This window comes from Eublepharis macularius, chromosome 4 (assembly GCF_028583425.1).
Source record: "Eublepharis macularius isolate TG4126 chromosome 4, MPM_Emac_v1.0, whole genome shotgun sequence".
In the NCBI taxonomy this organism is placed as follows: domain Eukaryota; kingdom Metazoa; phylum Chordata; class Lepidosauria; order Squamata; family Eublepharidae; genus Eublepharis; species Eublepharis macularius.
In genome coordinates, this window is record NC_072793.1 from 11,397,200 (window position 1) to 11,419,844 (window position 22,645).

The 22,645-nt window shown below is 44.5% G+C and overlaps 1 protein-coding gene and 1 non-coding gene across 2 annotated transcripts in view; one reads left to right on the forward strand and one right to left on the reverse strand.

Annotated features, from left to right (window-relative positions):
• The window catches only part of RNF41 (ring finger protein 41), a 47,717-nt gene extending 36,416 nt beyond the window's left edge, over nucleotides 1-11,301 (forward strand). Inside the window, exons 4-7 of the mRNA XM_054978524.1 lie at nucleotides 3,503-3,774; nucleotides 4,112-4,247; nucleotides 7,646-7,749; nucleotides 9,899-11,301. Of these exons, the coding sequence (XP_054834499.1) occupies nucleotides 3,503-3,774; nucleotides 4,112-4,247; nucleotides 7,646-7,749; nucleotides 9,899-10,250 (864 nt within the window). The 3' untranslated portion in view covers nucleotides 10,251-11,301. The remainder of the gene's footprint in view (nucleotides 1-3,502; nucleotides 3,775-4,111; nucleotides 4,248-7,645; nucleotides 7,750-9,898) is intronic.
• Nucleotides 11,302-21,282: 9,981 nt separating this feature from the next.
• Nucleotides 21,283-21,364, reverse strand: TRNAS-CGA (transfer RNA serine (anticodon CGA)). Its single transcript has one exon. It is a non-coding gene; the product is annotated as a tRNA-Ser (tRNA).
• Nucleotides 21,365-22,645: the final 1,281 nt, after the last annotated feature.

Here is a 22,645-nt window from a genome sequence, read left to right on the forward strand (position 1 = left end):
CCAACTCTGTTCGGTGTGTTCAGAGTGTCCAAAACTCAAGCAAGGCAAACAGTAACAAAGTGCTACACTTCTCAATTTATCAGTAAAATTCAAGTAGGCTTAAGATGTTATAGGTTGAACTGCCAAAAATGGCAGGAAAATAGTTAAAAAATCTTTAAAACAGCAGGAGCTAGTAGCTATGCTCCTGTCTGTGCTGCCATCTTGGAATTTGTTTTTCAGTGGGCAAGTTCTCTAGAAAGTTCTTTGAGCGCTCTTGGGTGCACCCCATCCAGCCCAGGGGATTTGTATTCATCCAGGGCAGCCAGATGCCTCTCCACAACCTCTCTGTCAATGTCAATTAGCCGCTCAGGTGTCCTGCCACATTTTCTACTATCTCTAGATGTGCCTGAGTTCTTCAGGGAGAAAACAGAGGCAAAAAAGTCATTAAGCCTGTCTGCTTTTTCTCTGTCCTGCATCAGAGTTTCTCCGTCTACTCTCAACAGTGGTCCAATTGCCTCTTTTACCTTGCGTTTGCTTCTCATGTATCTGTAGAAGTTTTTCTTGTTGTAGCGAGCCCTCCTGGCCAGACCCAGCTCATCCTGAGCTATAGCCTCTCTGATGGCTGATCTGCAGTACCTAGTAACCCTTATATACTCCTCTTTAGAGGTCTGTCCTTCTCTCCATTTCCTGAACATTTCCTTTTTCTCCCTTAGCTTATTCTGGAGCTCTCTGTACATCCACATCGGTTTCTTGGAGCCCTTACCATGTTTCTGCCTTGCTGGAGTAGTGAGGGCTTGAGCTTGCGAAAGCTCATTTATGAAGAGCCCACCCTTCACTCGCTCCTTTCCCTTCCAGCACACTCCCCCATGGAATGACTCTCTGAGTTCATTGAAGCATTGGGATGTATTTATATTCTTCTCCAAGGCTTGGTTCACCTGCATTACTGCAGTGATCAGGCAGTAGAGTGGCGCTGGGGGGGGGGGTATCATCAGCGCGCCAATCCTCAGTGTGTGGTGCCCCGCAGGGAGCGTTACTCTCCCCACTGTTGTTTTATCTCTACGTGCGCCCTCTCGCCCAGCTAACATGGAGTTTCGGACTGGGTTGCCATCAGTATGCAGATGATACCCAGTTGTACCTGTTGATGGACGGACGGCCTGGCTCTGCTCCCGAGGCCCTAATTAGAGCACTGGGGGCCGTGTCTGGATGGGTGAAGCAGAGCAGACTGAAATTGAACCCCATGAAGATGGAGGTCCTGTACTTGGGCCATGGGGGGGGGTAGATATGGGGATTCAGCTCCCGGCCTTTGAGGGGGCGCCACTTGTGTCCATTTCATCGGTCAGGAGCCTTGGTGTGATGCTGGACTCCTCCTTGTCAATGGAGGCCCAGGTCAAGGCAGCTGCCAGAACTGTCTTTTTCCATCTCTGGCAGGCCAGGCAGCTTGCCCCCTATCTCTCAACCCATGACCCTAACGACAGTGATCCATGCAACGGTCACCTCCAGATTAGATTACTGTAACTCGCTCTATGCAGGGCTTCCGTTGGGTATGACCTGGAAACTGTAGCAGGTCCAAAATGCTGCTGCTCGTGTCCTGACAGGAATTTCATTCAGGGCATATGTGACTCCAACTCTGCAGCAGCTGCATTGGCTCCCCGTGGAGTTCCAGATCAGGTTCAGGCTTCTGGTTCTGACCTATAAAGCCCTAAACGGACTGGGACCAGCATGCCTGCGGGACTGCCTCTCCCTGTATGTACCTCAGAGAGCTCTTAGATCTGTAGGTAAACACTTACTGGTGGTCCCTGGCCCCAGGGAGGCTCGGCTGGCCTCAACCAGGGCCAGAGCATTTTCTGTCCTGGCCCCAACCTGGTGGAACTCTCTTGTCGGAAGACACTCGGGTCCGCCAAGATCTTGTATCGGGTCCGCTGGGCTTATGGTTGAGGCCAGCACTGGATCCATCTCATTAGCCTCCCTGCCGGTCTCCTGCCAGTGGGGGGGGGGGAGCATATGGTCCATCTGCCCCCCCCCATGCCTGATGAGTTAGAGTTTCACCAACTCACACCTCCACCCTTTTCTTACCTTGTGTATGGTGGGCAGGAAAAGGGGGAAGGGTGCCCCATCTGAAATGCTGATATTCATGTTTGTACTGAGATGTTATTTTATTGGTTTTATCTATTGTACCTTATTTATGATTGTAACCCGCCCTGAGCCTGCTTGTGGGGAGGGAGGGCTAAAAATCTAATCAATCAATCAATCAATCAATACTCGTTTCCTTGTGTAGTAATTCTTGAGCATCTCAAGTTGAGCAGAGCTTACACTCTTCCCACAAGTGTGTTCTCATAGATCCAAGTGTAGCAGCACACTTTCTTTTAGGCAAGGCAGATTCTTGGATCAGTAATGTTTTTTTGTCATTTTAGTGAATTTAACCCCCCAAATACACCTTTTTGATAGGCAGTGGGCTGGTTGTCCTCATCTGCCTCACTGGCTCACTTGGGCAAGTATGGCGTAGACTAAACCCAGTGCCTCAGATGACCAAAGTAACCCTGAGGGAAGCTGTAGAGGCATGAGCGTTTGAGGCAGAGCAAGGGGAGGAAGGGGAAAGTGTGAGCAGGTGTATAGAAAGTGGCAGCTTTCTGCCTTTCTTACAGTGGGCAGTGCCTGGGAGGCATCGCTGTGAGAGGAAGAAGACAGTCTGTTAAATGTATTTGTGTGTCAGTGTCTCCTCTTGGCAAGAGCAGTTGTCACTGTGAATCTTGTTTACTTGGAGGACTGACTGCTTTGTGTCCAAAGGCTACTTAGTGAATACTTCTGTTATTAAGGGGGCAATAGTGTTAACCTGTCCTAAGAAGCAGGCATCGGCACCCTTAGAGAGGGGAGATTGCTGTGTGTAAACTGTATAACTGATGTGATTGCTGCCTACTTTGAGCTCAGCACTGAAGGCATCAGGCAGAAGGGGAAACTGTTTTCCAGGTGGTTCAGAGGTCAATTTTTCCTATGTATAAGCTATCAGGATTATTTTTATCAATCTGTTATTGAATAGGGGTTTTATACATTATTTATAGCCTGAGGTGAGAAACTGTTCCAGAGGACTTTTGATTCCTTTCATCGGCAGCTGTCTTCTTGCATTGCTGCTCTAGACTCTGAGTTATGGCCAGGGTATGTGAATGTTTTCATCTGCCATCGCTAGCGTGCATTGGTTTAAAAGATCAGTGGAAGTTCTGTTCTCCTTCCTTCTTTTCGTCCTGTTGGTGAGAACTGAAGAAAGCTGTATACTGAACAGACCAACGCCCACAGCTCTTGGTAGTAGAATGAGGCTTTAGGCCCCGGGAACAGTCTGTGTTCCCATGTGTGACTTGGGGTGACCCAAAGTTGGCTTTTGGGTGCCGCTGTTGCCATTTTCTCCGTGTCATTTTGCCCTGGGGCACATACCTTTCTTGGCCTTGGTGCAGGAACCAGGATCGTAAGCAGCAGTCTAACTATGAACCTAATGTCATTCTCATCGGCATACCTTCCTCTTTTCCCAAAACAGGCTCCTCATTGCGAACACGCCTTCTGCAATGCCTGCATTACCCAGTGGTTCTCCCAACAGCAGACGTGTCCTGTGGACCGCAGTGTTGTGACTGTGGCTCACCTGCGCCCTGTTCCCCGGATCATGCGTAATATGCTCTCTAAGCTGCAGATCACTTGTGACAACGCTGTTTTTGGGTGCACTGCCATTGTGCGCCTCGACAACCTGATGTCTCATCTCAATGACTGTGAACACAATCCAAAGCGGCCTGTGACTTGTGAACAGGGATGTGGGTGAGTGCTGCCAAATTTAGGCACTTCTGGTCCCATGCATTATAATGCTATAATTCAGTGTTTGGGCTCTCTAAACATTTATATATGGCCAGTAGCACTTCCCTTACATTACATACCAGTGTGATCTGGAAACACCAGTGAGAAAGCTTTTATGATATAATCAAATTGTACAATAATGGCAGCTGGTAACTTGGGGCTACTAATTTTGAGCCCAGTTTACTTAAAGCTTTGTTTATTGATTCTGATTTATTGCAGGTTCCTTTAAAAAACCCTTAAGAGATCTTTAACTTCTTTTATAGTATGCTCCATTCTCAATTCTACTGGTCTTTCTGTGCAGCTTGGAAATGCCCAAAGATGAGTTGCCGAATCATAACTGCATCAAACATTTAAGGTCAGTGGTGCAGCAGCAACAGACCAGAATAGCTGAGCTGGAAAAGACTTCAGCAGAGCATAAGCACCAGCTAGCTGAACAGGTAACTGTTTTGCAGTTTCCAAACATCTCAAATGTTTGAACTGAATTTTAAGGGTGCTTTTTCCTTTTCTAAGTAACAAAAAAACAGAGTTGTAGGTGCTTTGAAATCATTGTATGTTTTGTAACAGGGACATGTTAACTTAAAAAAAAAAACATGCTGAAGCTAAAACGTGCCAAGCCCTCTGTCTCTTCAATACAAGTCCATTTTTTGAGAATTAAAACAATCTATTGCTACAGGCTGGTGATGGAGTCCTTGATAACCATTATCATTGTACAACGTACAAAGGGGTGAGGAATGGGCTACGGTGATGAAGCCTCTGGCTCCTATTGGCTGAGCTCATCTGATAGCGTTAGAATAAGAAATGGCAACTGCCAGGTCATGTTTGGCTCCCTGGCTAGTACTGTCCTTCAGTTGCCAATGCAGAGACAAAATGGGGGCTTACATAAGCTAAGATGGGACTTGAAAACACCTCGTCTTGGGGAGGAAGGATGAGGTCTTGGCCTGCAAGCCTCAGTTCTCAGCAACCCTCCAGAAACAAAGCTAGTTGCTGACCCAGGCCTTAGAACATTTGTGAATGAAATAGCGTGGAATGTTAATTTTCATTACTTTTCAGAGTGGGGTGAAGGAGAGTTGGCATCCGTCATAGACTGAGACTCAGGAATCCGGAGGAAGAGTAGGTGGCGAGTGCAGGGGCCTGAGAAGGAGAGAGGGGCAGAGTAGGGTGAGGCATTAAGAAAGAGGACTGTGAATGTTTAAAAGAATTCACACAAGGCCTAAAAACAGCAGAATGAGTGAGAAGGGGAAGGAGGGGGGGGGAATGTGAGAGTGCTAGATAGCAAACAGTGCCAGCTGGGAGTGTGAAGGGAGCCAGGTTGTTTAGGTAGTAGGGATCAAATTGGAGACTTGAGATAACAATAGCTGGAGGAAGAATGGCATTGGCCATTGGTATACAGGGGAAAGAGGAAAGACGGGGACTCTTTTTTTTTTTTAACTTGTTTTTTGGCAGGGGCTTCTGTGCTGCCAAAAGCTGCATATTAGACAAGCATATAAAAGTGCAGCTTTTCTGATCACTGTGCCAAAAAGAAAATTATATTCCGACAGTAACTACCAGGAGTAGACTGTGAAGTTAAAAATAGCCCCGGAACAGGGGACACTGACGTAAATGGCACCAACAATGGGCATTAACTCACCCATTGTATCTCCCACAAACGAGTGGCAGTGCAAGATTAGGCGATTGGTAAGGTGACACTGATTATTGTTCTTGTTAAAGGATCTGAGCTAAATGATTCCTGAAGCGCTGGCAAAGTAGCTGGGGGGGGGCGGGTTGCTCCTTGCCTTGCTCCTAACCATGAGTGGCCCTCTAGGGCCGTGGACCATTGGGAAATTTCCCCCTAAGTTAAACGGCCAGTCTGCCAGGAAACTTGGGGCTGTTGTGGGTAGTTTAGTAAAAATATCAGTTTTATGTGCTTTGTTGATCTGGGGGGAAGGGAGACAAATTCCATGGAAGAGATTTTTAGGAAGGAGATTAAAAATGGCTAGTATTCTGCTACCTTCATATAAGGTAGATAATGTGCAGTGTTTGGCATGCCAACCATTATTGCTCATTCTTGATGTCTACCTAGATGTGACGTGGGAAGTTGTGTGTGTGTTTCCTTAGTTTAAAGCAGCCACATTGTGGGTTGAGGGCAAAATTGGATCTGGAAAGCAGTGCTGGGGGAGCAGGTCTTTTCCCTCTCTAAGTTCCCCGCCCTCTAACATCTGGTGTTTGCTGTGCTGAGGGAAACATATAGTTGAATTAGTGTTCACAAATGGGAGAGTAGCAGCTGTTGAACAGAGTGGTGGGTGGGATTTAGTCCTGAGAAACAGCATGGTGGAAAGGGTCAGACTCACTGGCCAGATTCAGCTTGGAAGAAAGGAGCCTGCTCAGGCTTGAACTTTGCCTTTAAGGGAAGAGATCCTGAGCACATTGCTTCAGTATCACGGTGATGTAGCAGAGGTTAATAATGTTTAGAAAAGGTAGACAGAGCTTTTTTTTTTTAACCTGGCTCATTTATTACTAGTACTCAAAGTCAAACAATAAAATTGATCGTCAGTAGATTCAGGATGGACCAAAAGGGTACGTGTTTATGAAATGGATCATTAACTTACAGAACTCACTGCCACAAGATGTGGTAATGGTCACTGGTTTAAAAGAGAGTTAGGAAATCCATGGTCACATTACTGAAGAGCAAAGGGGGATGCCATGTCTACTCATGCTTCAGAGACTGGAGGATCTGTGTAAGGGCAAGGGATGGAGGACTGGTCATAGTTGGGGATGGGGGAAGGTTAATTTCTGAAATTGATTTGAAGAGTTTGCAGGGAGAAGTGGCAGGATTGTGTGTGATGTTATGGCTGCAGTGTCAGAGTACGACCTGGGAGACCAGGCTCAAACACCCTGCTCAGCCATGGTAGCTCACTGGGTGACTTTAGGCCTGTTACTTTCTTTCAGCCTAGCCTGTCTCTCAGGGCAGTTGTCACTGGAAAATGGAAGAAGGGAAAACCATGTACACTGCCCAGCCTTCCTTAGGGGAAGAAAGAAATTTTAAAAAGCAGTAGGTAGAAGTAGGCTTTCAAATTACTGAACACTCACACTTCTGTTTCTCAGCTGTATGGAAAGCAAGTCTTTTATAAGTGTAAATGTTTTTTGCCGTTTGCTATAGATCAGAGGGGGCATGACTACCCTGAAATAAACACAGTGCTGCAGTTGTGTTTCTTCCATCTTATACTCATTGCAGCCATTCACTTTCTTGCAGGATTCAGTGTGGTGCAGTAAATAAGTAGTCTGGTTTCACCATGGGACATTCACATGCTATTTGCTTTATGTGGGCACTTACCTTCATTTACCTCTTAGAACTGGTGTGCAGCTAAACAGTCATACTTAATCTTCGTTCCTACAGTATTTTCACTAATTATGTATTGCCTTCGTTATGTTTATTATTTTCCTGCATTAGTTTCCTTATGTAATGCTCCCGAAGATCTCTTGTTCAAGAGAGGAGAAGTCCACACTCCATAGCTTTAATGTTGTTACACTACTGGATGTTCCCTGACCTTTCTCTAGGCTCCCCTACATAACAGCACAGTCCTCCCTTGCAATGGACACATGTAGAGGTAGTATTTTGGGAAAATGTTTTAGCTAGGGGTCCTTGAAAAATCTTCTTTGTAAACTGCAGCAAACATCTATTTCCATTAGAGATTTTTTTTTTTTGCTTCTGCTGTATTTGTCTTGAAAATCAAATTACTTGGATTAGATTTGCCAGGCTTGAACTCTCTTCTGCATGTTTATCTTCATCTGGGACTCTGTCTTCTTATTGGTACCTTTCTTGTTTTAATCATTGTACCTTTTGTCCTGATTCTTGCAGAAACGTGACATTCAGTTATTGAAGGCATATATGCGAGCAATACGTAGCGTCAACCCCAACCTGCAGAATCTGGAGGAGACAATTGAATACAATGAAATCCTAGAGTAAGTGTTGATCTCTTGGGCATAGGTGGGTTAGAAACTGGGTCATCTGAGGGTTCAGGAGCTATCATACTAAAGCCCAGTAGAGATTAAATTATTGGAATAACTAAGTGGTGCAGACATTAGTAGCTAGAAATCTCTATGCCATGTGCTCGGGAGGGATTATTTACTTATCGCAAATATAAGCCTACTTCTGAAGACTTGAAGCAATCCAAAGTAGGGAGGAGGATGGTTCATTATATCAGTCACAGAACAGGAATTTATAGTTATTTTTTTCATGTTGTGCAAATCCTCATTGGAATATAGGGAGAAAGACCTATAAATTAGGTGGAACTATGGGTCTGTTTTGTTTTGAAACTATAGAGCCTTTCACTAAAGTTGAGTTAAAGAGTATGGGATAGTAACAGAGAGAGAGAAATGTACAACTAGCAGAGTTTAGGGTTAAATCTCTTACCTATCTTAAAATCTTATTTTGGATGGATTGATTTCATAAAGACGTGGAAGGAGGTCAGATCCACCCACCTCAATTGATAGCACAAATCCCAGCCCACGAGTATAATGTACCACTCTCAGGCTTACCCAGGAGGAGGCGAACCATTAACAGTTTGAGCTAGATCCAGAGGAGTTAGCCGTGTTAGTCTGTAGTAGCAAAATCAAAAAGAGTCCAGTAGCACCTTTAAGACTAACCAATTTTATTGTAGCATAAGCTTTCGAGAATCAAGTTCTCTTCATCAGATGCATGATCCGAACTGGTCAAATACAGAAGAGGTGTCCATTTAATAATAATTTAATAATAATTTAATAAACTATTTATTTATTATTTATTTAATAAATGGACACAAATCTGACATTAGAAATGGAAACGTCCAAAAACCAGTGGGAGAACACTTCAATCTACCAGGACATTCCACCAAAGACTTAAAGGTCGCTGTGGTTCAACAGAAACCTTTCAAAAACAAAATCCAACGGGAGGTTGCTGAATTGGAATTCATATGCAAATTTGACTCTGTCAGGCTGGGACTGAATAGAGACTATGAATGGTTATCACATTATCACAGGTAACAGATTCCCTTTACAGAGGCGTGGTCTGGGGGAGCCCAGTGACGCCTGGTGTGGGCTTTCGGGGATCACAGTTCTCTTTGTCAGATGCAGCTGGCAGGGAGAGCTGTGGTCATCGAAGGCTTATACTACATAGGAATTGGATACTTTCACTGCTACAAATGAATACGGCAGGCTGACTGCACACCAAAAGGGGATGTTTACATTTCCAGGCAAAGGAATGTTTTGACTGCCTCCACGCTAATTGCATTCTGTCTCCTTGTGATTTATGCCCCCTTCTTTCTCCCCTCTCTCCCCTCCTCTTCTGTATTTGACCAGTTCGGATCATGCATCTGATGAAGAGAACTTGATTCTCGAAAGCTTATGCTACAATAAAATTGGTTAGTCTTAAAGGTGCTACTGGACTCTTTTTGAGTTTGAGCTAGCTGCAGTATCCAAACCGTCTTCAGTAGCGGCCCCATAAGATGGTATTACAGTAGGAGGAAACCTTGTGGTGTAGTGACTCGAGTGTCAGACTAGAATCTGGGAGATCCAGCTCTGCTACAGAAGCTTGCTGGGTGACCTTGGGGCAGTCACACGCTCTTAGCTTTGCCAGGATTTTTGCAGGGATAAAATGGAGGAAAAGAGAACAAGGTAAGCTGCTCTGGATTCCCATTGGGATAACTAAGTGTTCTGTAAAGGATGCTCTCCTTCCATTCATGTAAGGGTCAATAAATCTGATCACGGCTCTGCAGGAGCGTCTAGAACACATCTCAGTCTTCTGCAGTGCACAGGGATTTCATGGAAGACAAATCAGTGATCATGGAAAGCATTGAAAACTGCCAAGTGAACATTTCTGCCTTGTTTTGTTCCATAGGTCTTACTTCCCCACAATAAATGGCAAAAATAATACTTTTGCAGTAGTTGTGGAAGTTCTCTCAGTAAAGCTTCCTGGTTAATACTGTGATTTGCCAGACGGCACAAGGCCACATGTTTGATATGAAATAATATTTAGGAGAGCAGGCTAATGCCACTAGATAACACTACCAGTCATTGGCATACTGGTTTCTTTACCTGTGTTTCTATCCTCACTGTTTCTTTTTTGGGCTTCCAGGTGGGTGAATTCCTTGCAACCTGCCCGGGTGACACGGTGGGGTGGTATGATCTCCACGCCAGATGCAGTACTGCAGGCTGTGATCAAGCGATCGTTGGTGGAGAGTGGCTGCCCCACATCTATCATCAATGAGCTAATTGAAAATGCCCATGAACGGAACTGGCCCCAGGGACTGGCCACCCTAGAAACCCGCCAGATGAACCGGCGCTATTATGAAAACTATGTGGCCAAACGCATCCCAGGGAAGCAGGCTGTGGTGGTGATGGCCTGTGAGAATCAGCACATGGGTGAGGAGATGGTGCTGGAGCCAGGCCTGGTGATGATATTTGCACATGGAGTGGAGGAAATCTAAAGACTTAACAGAGATGATAAAACAATGTGCTTGAAAGAAAAAAAATGTACCGTGTCCAAGCCCACTGATCCTACCCCTGCTATGCCATACCAGGGCATTATTCTTCTCCATGTTGATTTAAAGGATCACTTCCTAATCATGCTGGGCAGGTGCCCCAGCAACATATGCAAAATGCCATGCTGCAGTCCCTACCCCTTGTGATAAATTATCCTGGTTAATGCTGGTTTCCAAATATTTCTGTAAAAGCACAAGAAAACCTCCTTTGTGCTCCAGGAAAAGCAGTGGTCTTTTGCCATGAGAAGTCTTTGATCTCCTGAGAGGGCTTTAGTGTTCCAGTACTGGGGTGTGACAAGCTTGTGGATTCTGACAAACTCTTTTCAAAGTTGAAAGTTCATTCTGAAGACTCCCTGCCCCAGGTATGGTTTTGTTGTGTTGTTCTTTGCGGCATTTCTATACAGGCCACACAATTCTTCCATAAATTGCTGCAGTACCTGACTTTCACACAATATCTTCAAGGGGTGGGGGTGGGGGAGAGAGCAAACATGAGAAGGCAAATGCCAAACTGAGGATGTGAGAGATGCCAAATAAAAATATACATATTAGTAGTGATCTTTTTGGCGTTTAAAAAAAAATGTCTTGGAGCCAAAAACCTGACCCATTGGGAGGATGATCTTCACCCCTCACCTGCACAGGAGATGGCTGCTCCCTTCTGATGGGAAACATCATTCTTTAGCAATGTGCTGCTGTGGCTACAGGACAGAACTGAATTTGAAATCACAGAGGATGTCCTCTTCCCTCCTTGCACTCTTGAAGCATTACTGATGTCAGGTGCTCTGGTGGCTTCAGCCTTTTCTTCTAGGGTGCAGGCTTCTAAGCAGCCCCTTTGCTCAGCCTGACAAGAAAGGGGCTCTTTTAAGTTTGTGTGTGCCATGTAAGGGCAGCCTCAGCCATGCTAAAAAAAAAGGAAACAGAAAAAAATTAACCTTGGATGAAATGGTCTTGTCATTGTACATTGGTTGTTTTGATAAATCTGTGTGTGATTTTGTTTTGACATCTTGATTGTGTTTGGTATTTTTGTACTCCTTTTTGCCTTTGTATGTTTCCCATATTTTATTTTTAAATACAGTGTCCAAGAATGTCTTCAGGTCCAAATTTAGTTTATCTGTCAAATTTTATTTATTTGCAGCCTGTGGGTTTTTTCTGCAGCAACTTTCTTCTTTTCGGTTGCTTAATTTTTTTTCTTACGTTTGTGCTGGAGGTGGTACAGCAAGTAAGTTGCATCAATAAAGGAGCCTGTTCACCCTCTCATCGCAACCCTGACAGTACCTTCTGAACAAGTTCGCTTTCATCTCTTAGACTCCCTCTGTATTATCAGTTATGCAGAAACTTGGGCAGAAGGCTCAGTTCCTTTTATTGTGCTCTTGATGCCTGACATTGTTGTTTGAATACTGAAATAAGATTACATGGCAGTCTCCGGTTGTAGAGCTTGGACCGCTTTGCAAGCGGTTTCCTCTCTGACTGTTTAGGACAAAGAAACCATCATCAGGATTGATCATTCTTGGAAGCTATCAGCAGGATCATTAGCTGTGTGGGAGTACGACTACCCCTGCTTCTCATGCTCAAACTGGATGCAATGGGATGCATAATTCGAAAGATCTTTTCTTTTCCAGCACATATTGTCATGTGGCCTAGTTCCACATAGTTACCTTAATCTCCACGGCAGTGTGCAGATGGTTCTCACAAGTGTGAGTCAGTAGACTGTTACCTAGTCCTCTTCTGCTGGAGAGCTTGTAATGGAGGGGAGCGGCACTATAAGAACACGTGGTTCCTCTTAACACACTCTCCCATTCGTTGAACAGAAGGTCTATCATTCCTATGAGTAAAGTGCATGAATAATGCTGCTTAGCTTTGCTTATGGTCTTGAATATACACCAGGTAAATACAGTTTCCTGTTTCATTCTATGAGAATTGTTTGTGCTGTAGGTGATCTCTAAATCTGCAGCAGTCATTCAGTTTGGTGGCCTTTACGTTTTGCACATCATTCTGTCAGTTTTTAACATCCTTAACTCTTATGTTCTTCTGGTTTCTTCCCATCCTTCAGCTCTTGTGCTGGCCTCTTGCTTGTGCTTTTCTTCTCCGTGTAGAACTTTTCTTTAGCAACTCAGTCTCTGGTATTTATTACCAAGGGTGTTTCGGCTTCGTCACCTGAACTGTCCAAGTTACTTTTAAAGAGTAGCTCATACAGTTCTATGTATTTTTATGTATGTCATGTTTATAAAATCTGGAATTGTGCATGAAAAGCCTGATCAGTTTTAGGGATAGAATGGGTTGTGTTTATGTCAATGTCAGTAACATGACGTGTTTTGAAAGGGGATCTGTTGGTTGGAAGAAAGTTCTGACCTGTCCCTAATGCTCAGGAATTTTGAAAAAGCTGCTAAATCCAACCTAATAACTGCACCTTGAGCTCAACTAATTTCACTTTGCTCCTAACCCGCCTTGTTTTCCTCCCATGATGTCTCACTGTCGCTCTCCCTTGTGCTCCGAAATAAACTATAGAATTATAGTCATGGCTCCTGCCCATATGCAAGTTGCTGATTGCCTTTTGTGTTCTGCTATACAATTGTGTTGACTGCACCAATAAACTGCCTTTTTTCTCTGACTCCTTTTGACACGCTTCCTTCACACTCTCTGGTGTGCGCTGCCTCCCTCGCATGTGAACTTTGCAAAACTGCTTGGTTCCTTTTTGATCAGCTTCTTCCTGCCCAGCTGTTGCTGCCTTTATTTTTGCACTTTGAGTAAAACAGTGTCTAGAAGTGTTCTTTGTTATAAAAAGGGTAAACAAATGTCTCCCTGGTTGTTTTTGAAGCAAGTTCAACACCAGCACTAAGTCATAGGTTTTGGATGCAGAATTTTGACCGCCTTATGCTCTTGTGGTGGTAGTCTCCGGGTTTTGTAGAACCCGTACAGTTGAAAAATGCATCTGGCTGTAAAGTTGTTTAGTCTTAAAGGTGCTACTGGACTCTTCACTCAGTTGAAAAAATAGTTGGAGTAAAGTCCAAATGGGGGAGGTGGTGCATTACAGTGGAAAGCTGCTTTCTGTTGTCTCTGCATGATACCTATAATATATACATTGAGCAACTCTTAAATCTTTACTTCCCCCCCCCCCTCCTGTTAAGGTACGTATTCTTCTTTCAGTACAAAAGGACCGTTTCTGTGTTTGTGCTGCTGGGAAATCAACTCTGTATAGAAACAGCAATTTTGAGAGTGACGGTGTCTGGTTTTCAGTAAACTCCCAGAAGACCCTTTGTGAAGTTCCCAACGGAGTATTCAAATTGCCTCCCAGAACAGCTTCCCTTTTCCTTAGGAAGCTGAGGTCTCACAAGCAGCCAGCAAGGCTTTGGTTGCAGATACGGAGTAGAGACAGTGGAAAATTAGCAAGAGGCACCAGGATCAATGAATACGGTCAACTTTTTCTAAACTTGGAAGCGTCTGATCTCTTTAAATCGCACCTTGAAGACAGCTGGAGCCATACATTTCAGAAACTGATGCTGGCTAGGCAAGGCGTGAATATTTTGTGCCTGTTTTTTCTTGCTGTTGGTGCCCCACTGCCAAGCGCCAAAGCTCTTGCTTTGATTGTGAACACAGGGTTCAGGTCCTTCCTGTGGCAGAGGGGTTAAATAGTGCCTGTCACCCAGTTGCCACCCAGTTACCAGGCTGGGTGAGTGTGTTCAGTTTGTTGATGGCCAGGGGCTGGGGGGGAGGCTCTGAAGTTTGGGTGGCTGAAGAATGGCAGAGTTCCAGTTGAAGTGGGTTTGTAACAAATTAGGCAAGTGAAGTTTTAGCCCTAATGTTTGGCTGCTGCTCAGTCTCTGCCTCAGTTTTCCTTGTGTAAAATGGAATTAGTGTGACACAAGCCTACTTGCTAAGAACAGGCAGCTGTCTTGAAGTGGGAAAGAAAATAGGCAGCTTTGCTTGAAGTTGTAATGGAGTGCTTATCCATGTCTCATTAGGGCTTTCACACTGGTCAGCGTCAAGATTTATGTCCTAACTGTATGAATTGACACCTAAAACAGATCTCTCTTTTGGAGAGCCTGTTCATTAGGACAGATTATGAGTTCTTGCTTGTACTCTCCCCACCAAGACACTGAGATATCTCATAAACTTTAATCTTTTTAATAAAACAGGTAAAGTACTATTAAGAAAGAACCAATAAAAGGCAACAGATACAAGCTACAAGGATTAATTCAGTTAACATCTCTCCATTAACTCAAAAGACTGATTCAAAATTCAGTTTACTATGTAGGAAATGCATTGCATTTTCAATCAGCGCGTGGATAATGACAATGTTCTCACCTAGATCTGCATGAGATTTCTTCCAGCAAGATCCTAATCCCTTATCTGGGTAGCATCTTTTTTTAGTAATTGATATATCTGATGAGAAATCGAAAATCCTTTACATGAGAGAACAATACAAAATTCTGATTGGTTTAAGATTAATTATTCAGACTGACATTTAGTCAGTTTCTACTTAGTTACTTAGTTTCTAAACTATTAGCAAACTCAAGAGCAGATAATTTATTCATTTTAGCCTAAAATGTTGGGTCATGAGAATTTTTAGTTTGGTCATGAGAATTTGGACAACTTACAAGAAATCATTTTTAATAGCCTACGTATTAAACTTCTCTTGTCTGAATTCTTCCCTTATTCCTCATAACTCTTCAGATTTTCAGTCGTGACATTCTACTTAGCCAAAAAGTGATGCTAAGTCCTACTGCAAGTTAAGCTATATAAATCATTAAAGATGACAGGAAGAGTTAAGTGAACAGATCATCATTAGTCCATTCTAACAGCTAGAGAACCATTTATCTGCTACTGTCCACTATTTTTAATTGGCTATCAAAAATGAACATTTGTATGGTTATACAACCTGTTAGAAAAAACTACATTAAGTTCATACAAAGTTCACTAGAATAGATGTGTATCATTAAGGTGTATTGTGCTCTAATCCACATTTCCATAACAAAGTAGGTGCTGTAAGTGCAAGGTGATTCAATGAGAGACTGCTTAGCACAATAATAGGCTATTTTTCTTTTACTGGATCACAATATATCATTTTGAGGTAGATTTCTTTAATACTTTGCAGACAAAAAGGCCATGGGTATTGTAAGAGAATAACCCCTTTTGATACCTGTACTAATCATTGTCTAAGTGAATCCATAGCAATTTAAAATATGTACCCAAACTAACCTTCCATTATCCATTCTGTGGGCTGCTTTACATTTTCTGATATGCCGGTTTTTATTGCAATAAGCATCTGAAGTGAGCCCTGTGGCGCAGAGTGGTAAGCTGCAGTACTGCAGTCCAAGCTCTGCTCATGACCTGAGTTCGATCCCAGTGGAAGATGGGTTCAGGTAACCAGCTCAAGGTTGACTCAGCCTTCCATCCTTCCGAGGTCAGTAAAATGAGTACTCAGTTTCCTGGGGGGTAAAGTGTAGATGACTGGGGAAGGCAATGGCAAACCACCCCGTAAAAGTCTGCCAAGAAAATGTCGTGATGCGACATCCCCCCCATGGGTCAGTAATGACTCGGTGCTTGCACAGGGGGCTACCTTTACCTTTAAGCATCTGAAATGGGCTGTGTCATGTCTCACTTGTTATGCGTTGGGGAAGAGCCCTTGCATGCACACTCAGCAAGGTTCAAGTGAAAAAGTAGGCAATTCTATGTCCCTTGGTTGAAAATCGTGGCTTGAGTGCCTGGTAAGTGGGGAAGAACACCTGTCTAAATAGGGCTTCTACCTAATGCTACGCACAAATCCACGTAAAACTATCAACTCCTACATGTGTGTGACAAGCTCAGTGATTCATAAACAGTACTGTAGGGCACACTACCATGTTGTGAGGTGGAGGGATATGGTATGCCTCGAAAAGTTAAGCGATGTTGGGTAGTTTAAATGGATTCCTGCTATAATGGGGATACTTTCTGCAAGGGAAGCACTATACAAACCCAACCTGATTAGACAAGCAGAAAGTAATGCCAACCAGATGCAAAGAGGATGCCTGCTGTTCTTCTGGGCACTAATCAAAGAGAACCTGGATGGGAAGTGTGTGTGTGTGTGGGTGTGCAATGTGCACCTTCAAGAAAAGCTTTAATCCTTTGCCGTTAAGCACATTTCCCATCAGCCATCATTGAGGTTTACCACAATTCTTTGTGTCTTCCTTACACATTCCTTCCTTCTACATTTTACAGCTTTGCTATATACATTTCATCAGCTTATCCACGCATACTTTGGTTAAGAAGTAGTCAGGACAGAGGTGTGTTTGCCTACATGTCCTGCTGCCCTCTTCTGAGACTAAGCTTCAGCATAGTATGTCCTTTTAGTGAGAAAGTTTTGTACCCTTCACAAACTGAATTTCATAGGTGGACGACCCAATATGAAAGATTAACTCCATAAAGGAAGCTACAGCCTTCAGTCAGCAACACTTGAGCAAGGCTGTTTTAAAGGTCATTCATTCATAGCATCTCTGTAAGTCAGAAGCAACTTGATGACACATAAAACAGTTGTGCATGACGAAGATGGCTGTGTCCTATTTCCTGTGCTTAACTTTCCCATTGTAGTTAATGGGACTTAGAAGTGTTTATCCTTGACTGGGTTATACTCAAGATCATACAAAGGCCATTACAACTGCCTTAGCTAAATTCTTGAGAAATGCACAAACCTCCAGCTTCAATGGTGCAAAATAGCTTTGGGGAATGATTTATGTTAACTGAACACTCAGGACTTGAAATGTAGGCCTGTACAGTTAATGCAATTAGGTAATAGGTACCTTCTCACCTTCCCTCTCAAATAGTGTAGTCCAACGCTAGCTTTGGCAGTTGGGGCACAAACAAGTGAGCAACTAGTTTAACAACAACAACAATGTATAGACTGCCCTTCAGGACAACTTAACGCCCACTCAGAGCGGTTTACAAAGGGTGTTATCCTCACAACAATCACCATGTGAGGTGGGTGGGGCTGAAAACTCCAAGAAACTGTGACTGATCCAAGGTCACCCAGCTGGCTTCAAGTGGAGGAGTGGGGAATCAAACCCGGTTCTCCAGATTAGAGTCCTGCCACTCTTAACCACTACACCAAAAATCAAAAGGTGCTTGGGGCTTACATTTCTTGGGCAGCACTTGTGTGGGCCAGATGGCAAACCATATTTACAGCTATTTGGGATGTGGTGGTAGGTTGGGAGGAAAACCCCACTCACCTTTGCGCCCCTTCCCCCCTTGTCCCTCAACACACTGAAAGTAGTTTTTTTTAGAGCCCTGCCTTGGTAGATGCCAGCATACCACTCTGAAGTGGGAAAAGTTTAATCTCTGCTAAATGAGCAATGTAGATACAAAATCTTGATTGCTGCAGTATTATGCTGCCTGGAAATGGGTGTGAACTTGCTCAAAGCTGGTAGTAGGGATAGACCCCCATGCAAAAAGGTTTGTTTAAATTTGCTATGTTCTGAAATGTGCTGTACATACAAACCTTCCTGCTATTCACATAAAGCAAAGGGTTGGGACTCTCCAAAGGGTCTCATGCACTCTCCTAGCTTATGGAGAGTTCATGGTGGACAGTGGGCAGCCAGGAGCAGATATGGCCAAGGGGACCCTGTGGAGCTGATAACACAAGGACTACTTGGTTTGGATCCAGACTGTGGCACCAATGACAACGGGTGTAAGCTCAAAACTACACTGCCCCTGTGGCCAGAGTCTGAGCCAAACACCTCTGTGGTGGTACCCACTCTGCAGGGGTCATTTGGCTTACTTTGCTCCAAGACACTCAATGGTAGAGAGGATTCTTCTATAGTTCTGTCCCTTGTCTTGCCAGTGAGAGTGTGAGCAAGCGTGAGAGAACTCTGGCACTCCCCCAGGGGCTACTCATAGCAGTGGCTCAACAGTTCTCCCCCCCTATTCCTTTCCAAGCATCATAAATGTACTTTTGTCACACAAAGATGCCTACCTGTCCCCTCTCCCCTCTTCAGTTAGGTGGGAAGCTCACCTCTTCCTAAGCCCTATTGGGCACGTGTACAAAACAGTTCCCTAGCACTCAAGGTCCATTAAGGGGATATATACTAGTAGGACACATTACCATTCCTGTCATGTAAGAAAGACTGGACTGCTGTAAGCAGAGGCAAAACCAGTGTGGTCCAATGGTCAGAGTGCTGGAGTAGGATTTGGGAGATCTGAGTTTGAATCCCCACTCCGCCATGGAAGTTTGCTTGGTGACCTTGGAACAGAGGATAAAATAAAGATGGAGAGAATGAGGTCAGCTGCTTTGGTTCCCTATTTGGAAGAAAAGTGGAGTATATATCTAAATAAGTAAACTAAGCCTGCGACAAAGAACTCTAAATATGGATCCTTCAAGATCTCTATGCAGAGACTTTACAGAAAAGGAACAGGGTTTGCCCTATTGCCAGTACGTTGTACGATAAACGCCTGATGTCTCTGGAAAGGAAATCCATAAAGGCTGTCCATGATCTCCTATCAACACCTTCAATGGAAGGTGCTGTAAACTGCTAGCAATCTAATTTGCATAAGGGACGGAATTCCATATTGGGGTGGCAGCTGAAAGACTTTCCCGAGGGCTCACAGTGGGCGAGGGAGTTTTTGTTGAGTCACCCTAAAGGGTGAGAGAGACCAGCAGCAGCCCAGTGCAGATAGTGAGATTTTCATGTAGGCAAGTACTGTTGATGCTGTCTCTGGAGCAATGGAGTAATCTTGATCCATCCAATCATTCTCAATTAAAAGCTGGCCAATGCTACTGCCCCTGGCCAATGCTATTGGGCGTGTTGATGTAGTCTAAGCTTGATGGAGCCAGTAGCACACCCAGCTTAGTTTGTACACTAAGGTAAGACTGTCAGAGCCAGAAAGTAATGAGCCCAGGCTTCTGCATAAGCCAATGAAGTATAAATAAGATTTGTAGGAAGCATCTGGAGCTAGCCTGGAGAGTATGTTAATGAAGTCTGCAGGTGGCATACCCAGGCTGGCGAGCACAATAACCAGGTCTGTAGATGTGATACCTAGTACCTGTTGGCTAAGGAATCTGCTCAGGCTCATGGTGAGAAAATAAAGCTCACCATAAAGCTATTGGAACTTCTCTATCTGCTGGCGTGGATGTATAAATACGCATAATGTTTATAACAACTCTATTAACATGCTCTGCAAGAGTTACAAGGCAATGTACCTCAAGCTGGTGAGTCAGGTGAGACTGATAAGGCAGATAAGTGATGCTCCCAGGTTAAGAGTTACGGAAATGTAGCCTGGCATGATTGACAGAACTAGTAAGTAAAATGCACACGTTGGCATGCATGTTAATACAATCTGGTATGATGGATGGGGCCAGCAATACTACAACCAGGTTGGTGACTATAATGAAAGCTTGTAAGATTTGAGGAGCCAGTATCAATCAGGCTGATATACACATTAGCAGGGCTTTTTTCTGGGGAAAGAGGTGGTGGAACTAGGTTGCTCTTGGAGAAAATGGTCACATGGCTGGTGGCCCCGCCCCCTGATCTCCAGACAGAGGGGAGTTTAGATTGCCCTCTGGGCAATCTCAACTCCCCTCTGTCTGGAGATCAGGGGGCGGGGCCACCAGCCATGTGACCATTTTCAAGAGGTTCCAGAACTCTGTTCCACTGCGTTCCTGCTGAAAAAAAGCCCTGCACATTAGCATACGTAAATAACCATGCAATTACATAGTGGGAAAGAAACCGATGTTGGTAGCTTTTCTAAAAGGCATGAACTGTACTGGATCCTGAACGAAAGGAGAAAGCAAACCTTGCTCTACAATATTAAAATCTGTCCCTGTTTGGTGGTACATCTGTGCGCAGTCACAGTCAATACACATTTATGTATTTATTTAAACCATGTATTTATTTAAACCACTTCTATATATATTGATAACATTATTAATGAAATCATTAGGAAAGTGCTAGGGAAAAAATCAGAAACATGCAATGAATGGTAAAAGTTTTAAAAACTGAAATAATAAAAGCCGCAGATTTAAATAGGCTTGTAGACCTCATTTTAAAGTGGTGTTTTAACATTAATGAATGATTAATAGTGCCATTCTAAGACCATTTTTCTGTGAATAACCTCCATTTAATAGGATTTTGAGTAGACCTTGCTCTCTAGAATACTAATTACTGCTACATAGCTTAGAGAATGAAAAGACTGGCATTTGAAAAACTGAAATCTAGGTATAGGTGAATTACTTCAAGGACAGCATTTAACAAGAAAGGTGCCAATATAAAAGAAGCCCAGTCTTTTGTAGCCACCTTTAAAGACCAAGGCAGGGAAACTAATTAGAAGCTGTTGAAGTTCTTTAAATACAAATGAGATCCATAGCCTTGCAAGGCAACAGATTCATCTTGATCACTCATCTTTGACAAGCCATGATACTCAGTCCAAATTTCTGAAAAGTCTGAAATAATACTTCAAATGAAAACTACAGCTTCAAGACCTCAAAGGAGAGAAAAGCAGGATACAAATAAATAAATTTTTGTTAGTTAGACCTTCCAGTTACAGAATACCAGTATCCCTATACAAGTCTACCCCAGCCTGGCGCTATAGAATTAAACGAAGCTTTACTCATAAACGCATGAAAGCTTGGAGCCCAATTCTGTCCCCATTTAATCAGAAGTGAGTCACATTACTTCTAGGTAAAAGTGCATAAGGCTGCACGCAGCCTTTACTTGGGCCTCCCGGCTTCAGTTAAGGCCACAGATTCTCCCGAACTGGATCAGGACCGTGTATAAAATCGAGCATCCTCACTGCTGCAGCCCCGCCTCGCAGCAGCTCAACGCCCTCCTTTCTTTCGCTGCAGCGACGCTTCTCGGAGGCTTCCGGTTTACGTGGGGCGATTTAAATCGGGGACGAATTATTTTCCGCCAAGCCGCCCCCGGCCTCGTGAATCCGTCTCCGAGGTGGTTCTCTCTTAACCCAGAGTTCGTCAAAAGTAGGTGGGCCTCCCCCCTTTTTTTTTCTCCATAAAAGCAGTCGTCACGAACAGGATTCGAACCTGTGCGGGGAAACCCCATTGGATTTCGAGTCCAACGCCTTAACCACTCGGCCACCGTGACTCCCAGGCAAAATCTTCGCACAGCTTCGGCTAGAGAGATCCATCTAGCAGCCAGACAGATTGAAAGGAGAAAACCTTCGCGCTGTCGGGGGTTTTTTTTGGATGGAGAAGACGAGGAAGGCTTCTGCATATGTCAACAAAACAAAATGAACGCAACCGTGGCTGGGCCTTTTGCTTAGCCGCCTCTGTCCAGCGGCCCTCCTCAGCCTCCAGAGCAGCGCAGAACCGACTCGCCGCCTCCCGTCCTCCTCCCACACGCTCAGCAGGCACGGATTTCTGTCCCGCCAGGAGCTCCGCCTGACAGGCTCTCAGTGCCCACTGAAATAACGCTACAGAATAAAAAAGGCTCCCAGAGCTGGATTTTTGGTGCAAACTAAGTAAACGGGCCTCAGGCTATGAGGGCCTCCAGACACAAAATCGCTAGTGTGTGTGTGTGTGTGGGGGGGGGCACTTAAATTTGATACTACATGGGCCATAAGGTGGCCTTGAAGCCCTTAGCAGGTGCAGAATCTCCCCCCTAATTAGAGGGTTTTATTTATTAAAAGTGAAGAGAGGAATTCCTGACAAGCTGCCGCCCCGCTGCGTCGCCCAAAATGGCGGGAGCCCCTCACCTTCCCTCACAGCCGGGCTGGCTCTCCAGCCGCCCCCGAGTTAACCGTTTCCTAGGGAGGCTGAGATGGGCGCCCCGTCAAGGCAGCGCCCCTCTCTCCTTCTTAGGATCAGAAACCCAACTTTCCCCCCGTGCTGACACCGGCCCTAATTAGACTCGGAACGACTGAGCGCGGATTAGTCACATCTGAACCGCCACAGAGCCCCGTTTCCCCGCCGCCCTCACAGGCCTCGCCCGTCCGGGCGACGCGGGCCGCAAAACCAGCGGGTGGAAGCCAGAGGGGGGTGGGATGGATTGTACCACTCCGCGCAGCAGGGGGAGAACGCCATTTCTGAATGTTCCTCACCTGTAAAAAGGTAACACACAGGGAGAAAAATTCGGCCGATGTCTGCTGTGCCGGTTTGCTGCTTTTAGGGAGATTTCCCTGCCCGTGAGGATAGCAATGACCAAAAAAAAAAAGTGTTTTTCCCACCTCTAATCTTAAGTGGTACCGTCCGTTCTGTGCTTCATACGTTGAGCTGCAGCATCTATACGGGATATTGTTCTGGCCGTGCAGACGCGTGTGCGGGAATTGTGCATATGCTATTTCTGCATACGCTCAGAGGTTCTTTTATTTATTTGGGTTATTTCGTATGCCTTAAAGCTAACTCCACGCACTGAAAATAACGGCTC